Source organism: Zosterops lateralis (genome assembly GCF_965231275.1).
Source record: "Zosterops lateralis genome assembly, chromosome: 1".
Classification (NCBI taxonomy): domain Eukaryota; kingdom Metazoa; phylum Chordata; class Aves; order Passeriformes; family Zosteropidae; genus Zosterops; species Zosterops lateralis.
Genome location: NC_139762.1, coordinates 139,883,211 through 139,891,631, shown reverse-complemented (window position 1 = coordinate 139,891,631; position 8,421 = coordinate 139,883,211). Strand labels below are relative to the sequence as shown.

The 8,421-nt window shown below is 39.1% G+C and overlaps 1 protein-coding gene across 1 annotated transcript in view; it reads left to right on the top strand.

Annotated features, from left to right (window-relative positions):
• The window catches only part of TG (thyroglobulin), a gene marked incomplete at its 5' end in the record, with an annotated part of 158,123 nt that overhangs the window by 111,353 nt on the left and 38,349 nt on the right, over positions 1-8,421 (top strand). The window contains 2 exons of the mRNA XM_083860645.1: positions 5,982-6,146; positions 6,914-7,081. Coding sequence (XP_083716771.1) covers positions 5,982-6,146; positions 6,914-7,081 — 333 coding nt within the window. The remainder of the gene's footprint in view (positions 1-5,981; positions 6,147-6,913; positions 7,082-8,421) is intronic.

The window sequence follows — 8,421 nt, the reverse complement described above, 5'->3', positions numbered from 1 at the left end:
GATATATGAAAAAGAAATCTTTCTTCAAAATGATATTTTTGATATTAGAGAGAGAACCCTTGCCTTCCTCCCATTTTTATATGGAAATTATAGAAAACATTAAAATTTTCTAGTAGACAATTATGGAGGGAAAAAAGTTTCTTCCTCAGTCTCCCCTTCCATTGCTGGACTGACCTGACCATTCCCTGTTACATTCCCTGTGCTGGTGTTTGCCAGGTGTCTGCCAAATATCTTCTTAGCTGTGACAGAGACTCCCTGAGCTGTTCCCAAAGCTTTCTACTTCTCCAGGCTCTTGAAGCCAGATTTCATGAAAGCCTGGAAAAATAACATTAATGTCATCATATAGAGCCCTGCAATCTTGGTGTCCTGTAAGTACTTGTCAGTGTGTGGAATTGGGTATCTAAGGAAAAACAGTGAAGGACACTGGAAAACAACTCTGCAAGAAAGAAGCAAATAGGGTCCAAATTGAAAACAACTTCTGAAAATATTTTAAATCCACTCTGTTAAAGAATAACCTCCTAAACTCATTGGGAAAGTGAGTCAGTGGTCGCTTAGTTGCAGCTTGCTTATTTTTGCAGGGAGGAAAAACAGGATTTAAACAGTATCTTTGGTCTGGCATTAACTGAAACTGAAGACACCCTCAAACAGAAATAACGTGCTGTTGCCTGTCCATGGAGTGATTATCCTTAGGCACAAACTGCCAGGGAGAAGGCTGTGGTATCCGTTTCTCTGCGTCTCTGAGCACAGCTTAAATGCTTCATGCAAGATCAGGCTCTAGTCAAAGACAAGCTGTGTTTTAAGTGATAGGAAGCACTTGAGCTCAGCAGCCAGGAAATGGAAGAGCCCTGGCTATCCCGGAGGTCAAACCAGATGGTCTGACAGATACTTCTGGCTGGGAACTGTGTGCATCTGAGCCTGGAGAGTGCCTATTTTTAACAAATAAAATATTGCTGTGCAGCTGGCTCTTTTGGGAAAGTAGAATTCTCAGGACATTTCTTTGGTCTGACTGTTTGCATTAGATGTCTTTTGATCTCATTTTTGGGGTGGTGTTACTGCGGTTGCTGTTTGCATTGCCTGTAGCATGGATCAGGGCACACAGAAAGCCTGCTTTGGTTGCAGCCATTAGAGAAAATTCATTCACTTGCAGGGAGTGTGTGTGCTGAGGAGACAATGTGGCTCAAGAAAGAATTTCATTTTCAAGTCAGTTTGGAAAAAAAAACAAGAGGTCATGATGTGAGGAGAGGAAGCTGCATTTGGGTTTGCAGAGTGTGGGTGATAAAATCTAGTTCCAGTGAAGTTTCTAATCATTAGATGTGTTCTGAATAATTTTTGAAAAATTTTGCAGATGTGAGCTTCAAAACTAAATGAGGAATCAAAGACATTCAGCACTGCAGTTTATATGGCAGTTATCTTTTCCAGATATGTTGTGAGACAGAGGTTCAGAGTACAGTGTGGTAGGTTGACTCTGGCTGGACACCAGCTGCCCACTAAACCTACTCTGTCACTGCCCTCCTCAGCTGGCAGGGGAGAGAAAATAAAATTAAATTCTCATGGGTCAAGGTAAGTACATGAAGAGATCACCCACTGGTTACCATCACAGACAGGGAAATTAAACAAATTAATTTTAATTAGTTTAATTTATTACCAATTAAACAGAGCAGAAGTAAAACATGATTATGACCATCTGGGATTTTCCACTCTCACTCCTCCTCACAACACTGCTTTAATTTAGTTATTTAATTTAGACGCCCTCGCTACCAAAACATGGCCACACAAACCAAACACAGGTCCATATATTCTTTTTTATCATCTCATCAGAACAGCAGCAAGAGTTTGTGGAGGAAGAATTGGGATGGCCAGGATAGCATCAATGACAGTCTGTTGGGCTATGATGTCCCAGAAGAAGTTTGCAAGAGGCACTGGCCCCAGCTCAGCTGGTCACAGCCTGATAACAAAGTGAGAATTCTTCTTCACATATAACTGATTCATCAGCTTCTCACCAGTGTGAGCTGCAACATTTCCCAGTATCTGAATTTCTACTCTGTAGCTGAACCTCTAATATTAAAAAGCAAAATTAAGAAGTGCTGACAATATTCTTGGTCCCTGAACTGAATAGTACCAAAGGCTATGCCTGGCATTTTCAAGGCCATCACTTGTTGCAGTAAGTGCTATTGCTCAACACTGTACAGTTCCTCCTATTGCTTTGAAATTTGGAAAGCCGTGTCACCATGCTGTTGTGGATTGTGTAACACAGCTGCAACTGCTTCTTCTTAGCACTTTCAAACACTTTTGACTGGGTCGATGTCAAAAATGTCAATGGAACTTCCTCTGTCTTCCTCTTCCCCCTTGTTGTGGGTCCATCTATAAGGACAGCTAAAATGAGAAGTGTGTGTAGCTTCAGTTCCCTGTAAATCCCTTCTAAATGATCCCCCAGTGATGACAAGGTGGCTAATGACTACAATTTTATTGTATATGTCATTTTTTAGAGGTTCACTTTCAAAAAAACAACTCTGCTGGAATATCTGAAGATTCCACTTGTTAGATTTAAAGGTGATTTTTTAAGCTCTTGTGTTCACAGATCCAGGAGAATTCCTGGAGAATTAAAAAACAGAGGACTAACAGAAAAGAACAAGGTGTTTGTTATTATTGAGCTGATCTCATGATTTTTGGTTTTCTGATTCATGGTTCTGTCATGTTGATGGTAATATGGGTGCCATGTAATGGAAATAAACAGGCCCTCCACTATTTCTGCTTCTGCCTAAGTAGTCCTATGTTTTAAAGTACACAAGGCCCCCATTACTGGTAGCTGGGACTAATCACACAAATAAACTACAGTTTAATAGGAAAAGAGAGAACTGCTAAGTGTAGCTGTTATTCTCTGTGTCCTGAGCCTACCTGTAATGTGGATTCAGTCTTTAGGGAAGATTTCTGTTTAATGTGAAAGCTGCAGGCTCAAAAAAGAAAGAAAATTAGTTCTGGGTGATGCCAGCTTCTGTTCTCACTTATTTGTTCCTGAAGGGGTTTTTTTTGCCAATAATGAAGGAACAGTGACCCTGAATTTTGATGTGAATTTGTAAAATAGAGAACTGGTACAGTTGTGCTTGTATAACTTCTGTCCTAAGGAAAGCCATGTTTCCAAAGCCTGGAACATATTTTGGATGCACTTGGGAAGGAAATATTAATGGTGTTGTTTCCAAATACTCTTTGTATAATGCCTCAGGTTTCTCTATCCCCTGCTTCCAGTCCTAGTAAAAATTAAACAAGATTAAAAATAGCAGATACCACATCTCTTTCAAACCCCAAAGATTTGGTCTCTTTTACACCCCAGATGCAAGACTTGCTTCCTGAATATGGGTGTTACCAGAAAAGCAAACTGAGGAAGTGGCCATTCGCATGGAAAATGGAAGAAAAAATACAGAATAAAGAGCAAATAAACCTGTTGTAACCACTCACAGAAAGAAGAGAAAATATCCACAGTCAGACTGAGACTCCATCGAGCTCTTCTCCCCTCAGAAATGTATTTGCAGAAGTTTGGAGGTTTTGTTTTACTCATCAAGCTTTGACTGTATCTATTGGCAGCCAATACACATCTCATGCTGTGATGTGAAGATTTGCCTTCCCAGGCTTTTAGTTCTGCCTCTGCGGTAGAGAACTTGGGGGATACTTTTGTCCAGAACCTTTTGCAATCTCTGTTTTACTCAGTACAAGACCTCAGGGCAATCTTTCAGGCTGTAGATATCTGAGACAGGGAAACTTTGCACAGCTTTTAACATCTCCAAGAGGAAACGTAGCACACACGAGGATGTTTTGCTTGATCCCAGTGAATTTGTGGTTCCATAGATCATCTGATTTCAGTACTCTTTCCTGTCAAACTTGACCCTTTAGTAGGGCAATTTCAGAATTTCCACAGAAACTGACATCATCAAAATTTGTTAAACTTGTGGAGTTTGGGAAACTGAAGTCCTTTAATTTTTTATGATTTTGTTTTGCTTTGTTTTAAATGAATGCCATTTGGTGGGACTGGATACTTGATAAAGCTTGCTGAGCACATTCAGATCTGTAATGTGGAAGAATATGTTTGCCAGATTAGTGGGTAAATATTGTGCAGTCCTGGATTTAATTTTTCTGCTATTTTGAGGGGCTCATCATTCCTTACTCCACATGAAATGCAAGGAAGCTCCTCTTCTGAGGGAAGCTGACGTGGTGTGTTATCCCTTTTCTAGTCTCACTCATCGTAGCTCTGATGAACATGCTCCTCCAAAGGCCAGGTTAAAATCAATGGTTCTCACTCTGTGTGCTGGGAACCCACCCACAGACAAGATACTCTCATCAGAGATATTTTTCTTTCTCTATCATGACCAGCTGAATCAGTGTACCTAGTCAGCATCTGACAAATACTGTGCCTTACAAACACAAAATAGGCCACTGCAAATCCCATGAGAGGATAAAGCCCATTGCTCACTTGACTCCTCATCTAAATTGAGTGCAGAAGTGAGGAATAAGACCAAGTGTTGTTTATTTCTTCTTCTTTATTTCTTCCACTCTCTTAAAACTCAAGATGGCTCTTACAGTGACCCAGATTAAAAAATTAGTTTTTTTCTTTGCTTATCTGCAACCATCTTCATCTCAGTCATTAAGCTAATAACAGTGCTTGTTTTCCAGATCTGTTAAAAAATAAGAGAAACTTTCAGGAGGGTAGTAGCACTGGAAATTCTGCATAAAGTGAACTAAAAATGCTGTCTCTACACCCAAATAATAACCTCTTTCTCACTATTTTTGGAAACCAATTTCTCCAGTTGGGAGCAATGGTATCCTATTGGTATCAATGGCTCTACTTGTTAGAAATACAAAAAGTATCTTGGGCACTGGCCAGGGCTTCACAGAGTTCTTTTGACTCAGAGATTCGAGACAATTTCAATTGAAAGATTTGCTGTTTATTTTCTGTTTCTTTTTAACTTGCTTCTTGGGACTTGTAGTTATGCTCTGAACAAATTCAGTAAGAAGTTAATCAGCTCAATAGATCAGAGTCTTTCATATCATGCATCTAGGTTGTGGGGTTTTTTAGAGGACAGAAGCTAATCTTAGCAGCTGTTATCAGTATACTGATGCAAATGTTTGGAAATTAGTCATTTGAACAATGTCAGAGCAATTCCAACCTTTCTGTTCTAGGTCAGATTTTATCAGATTTAAGCTAATTTATCTGCATTTTCAACGAGTAGTTTTCATGTTTACTCAAAAATGTTGTGCCATCCTTTCTTGTTAAGAACATTTGCTATGTTGGCACAGCTGCCAGAAGATTATGAAGAGTCTGGGGTAGAGACTGGACTGTAGCCTTTGCTCTGGTTTTGATCTTCATGCTCTGGGTAATATTCTGCAGTTTCCCTTCATCTTTTGTTCCTACTTCCTCAGTCCATAGCACTTCCAGACCCTCACTGCTCTTTGTGCTGGTTATTTGTTCTGTTCTTGTTCTGTTTGGTTTCTAGCTGAAGTTGACTTACACTCCATGTGAATACTTAGTGCTCTTTTGTCCCAAGGTACAAATAGCTCTTCTTTATGGACATCATGCCTGCTCTCAGCCCTTGTTTATCAGAGCTATGATAAAACTCCATTTAGTCTCCTCTTGTAAGATGGGCTCTCCATTCCCTCCTGTGTCTCACAGCACCCTCTTTATATCTGCTCCTGTCTCAATGTTTCTCCTTTCACCAAAGTTTTCAGAAAGATTTGTGATTTCATTGGAGACATAATACAGACACTTACAGCTTTTCCAAAATAACTGTGGCAGAACTGGAAGCAGCCTAACTGACCCTTCAGCCCTTTGCTTTGATCTTTAGAACACACTTATTTTAAAAGCCAGTGATTTATGTTCTGCAGGTGGACAGATTTTTTTTCTCATCTTTTTTTACCTGCACCAGGGAACCAGGTGTTCTGGCAACGTTTGTTGACTGATATTGTGTTTTGTTTTGTTTTGTTTTTTTTTCTAGGGAGGCTCAGCTTTTTCTCCAGCATCCATAATTACTACAAGGAGAGCACAGACCCAAGCAGCAGCCCTGGCTGAAGATGTGGGATGCCCTTCATCCACTAGTGAGGAAATTGTAGCCTGCCTTCGCCAATTGCCTGCTCGTGTCCTCAATGATGCTCAAACTAAGGTACAACATAGCAAAGCATATGCCACTGGCAAGAAGTCAAAAAGTTTCCATTCACACAAAGCTGTCAGAAAGCTTAAAAAATAATTCAGTCTGAATCCTCGTGAAAGAGGAACTGGACTATTTTTGGTGGAAGGAAGTTGTTGTCCATGACATCCAGCTCTGAGCTATGAATACTCACACTTTGATTCTCCTTTAGACTAAATTCCTTTTGCACTGCTTTAATCATGTCTTCTGTAATAAATCTAAATAATTTTTTTGCCTTCTTTCAGTTCCCTTTTGTCTGCCCCTGTGTGTTACTCTAGAGGAGAGTCAAATGTCTGTAGCTTTAATAGCAGAACTTTTTCAGAAAACAAAGTAGGATGGGATGTCAGTGTTCTGTATTTGAAGTGGGAGGCTTGTGAAAGCTCCCGTATAAATAATTCTAGAGATGGATCCTTTACCCACAAATTAAAACACCCACTGGCAACAAATCTGCCAATTAGGACCAGCATGGACTCAATCCCTAGTTTTAAATAACATTTTTATAAGACCATACTCTTCAGTTTGTTTCACCAACTGAGACTGTCAGCAAAATAGTTTCCAATGGATGAGTTTGCACTTATATTACCTGGTCACTTGTTCACTTGAAGGGAATCAGATCAGTTGAATTAAGCATAAATCAAAATAAGATAGCATTTAAAGGGTAAGCTGAATTAACTGCATATTTCTTGCTCTTTTTTTTTTTTTTTTTTTTTTTTTTTTTTTTTTTTTTTTTTTTGCCAACATAGCTTCTAGCTATAAGTGGCCCATTCCAGTACTGGGGTCCAGTGATAGATGGAATTTACCTCCAGCAACCTTTGGCTAAAGCCCTGCAGCGCCCTCGGCTTCAGAAAGTAGATCTGCTCATTGGAAGTGCTCAACAAGATGGTCTCATCAGCAGAGCCAAGGCAATTAAGGTGGGAAGACACTCACTGTTGATGAACTGATGGTATCACTGTGATTACAGTGACAAGAGTAATCACATGCACCCTGAAGAGATGCCTTTTGATTTTTACAAATTGTGAATTATGCTCCATAGAAATATGCAAATGCATTGTCCTTCTCCAGCCAGTCTTGGTTAGGATGACTAATGCCATAATAATAATAATATGTGTTGATTAATATTTCTGTGGGAGATAGAAAAAGGTAAGAGAGCAGAAGTGATTTATCATTTATATTCTCCTGTCTTTAAAATCCTATTTTCATTTCGATCTCAGTAGTATCTCACGAAGAAGAAAGCAACTTAATTATACATTTCTTCACTGTGCAGCAGGATTAAGTCAGCACTTTGAGGGTTTTTTTAGCAATCTTTTCCTCTGTTGTGTCCTAGAAGTACATTTTCTTGTAAAGATGAGTGAGAGTATGGACTAGCTGTAAAAAAGTGTAGCACTGGCCTGATGTGTGGTCTAAGGTTTCCAGACAGAAACTGGTAAAAACAAAAAGAATTGTGTCCATGCTGTACTGTCTGTTGCCACCTTGCAATAACACTGTGGATTTCACCTCTTAGAAGGCAGAGAAATATCAGTCCCAGCTTCTCTTTGCTCGTAGCCAATAACATATAGACCAGTTTAATTCAGAATTAATGGCCCACCTGAATTAAGTTCATATTACTTGTTTACTCTCTGTTGGAACTTTTCTGCTCTTTTTTTCATGTCTTTTTCTCTTTTGGAATCAACTTCAAGAGGAAGTCATAGGAGAAAGGCACAGAAGATATAGTGTGATGCTGGAGGCCTGCAGATAATGATCAAGACCTTGTGAGAGGGGCATAAACCTCAGTGACCTCATTACAAGTCCTGTGTTGAAGACTAGGAAGTGAAATTCTTTACCACTGTTTCTGCATATGACAGTTGTCTGCAAAATTGAGATTAAATTCCATGCTGTATTAAAAATTTTGCAACAAATCATGATATTGATGAAAGGCACAAATGCTAAATCCCAGATTTAGCACTGTCAGATTGAAATGAAAAGAAAAAACACTTGCAACTGAGAATTCAGTAGAAAAATGTTGCCTGTCCAAAAATAAAATCTGAAATATCTTTTTTATTTAAAGGCTTGCAGAAAATAAGATTGGAAGGGAACTCAGTAAGTTGGTGCAACTCAACCATAAGAAAGGTTTATATTTACTGATGATTTTTTTTAATTCATATTTTTCTCTATTGCTATTTTCCTGTAGCTTCAAGTTTTTAGGACTTGAGAGAATATGAATGCTTTGACCAGTCTGTATTCCTGTCTGGTTTGTTTTCTTAAAGACCTGCTG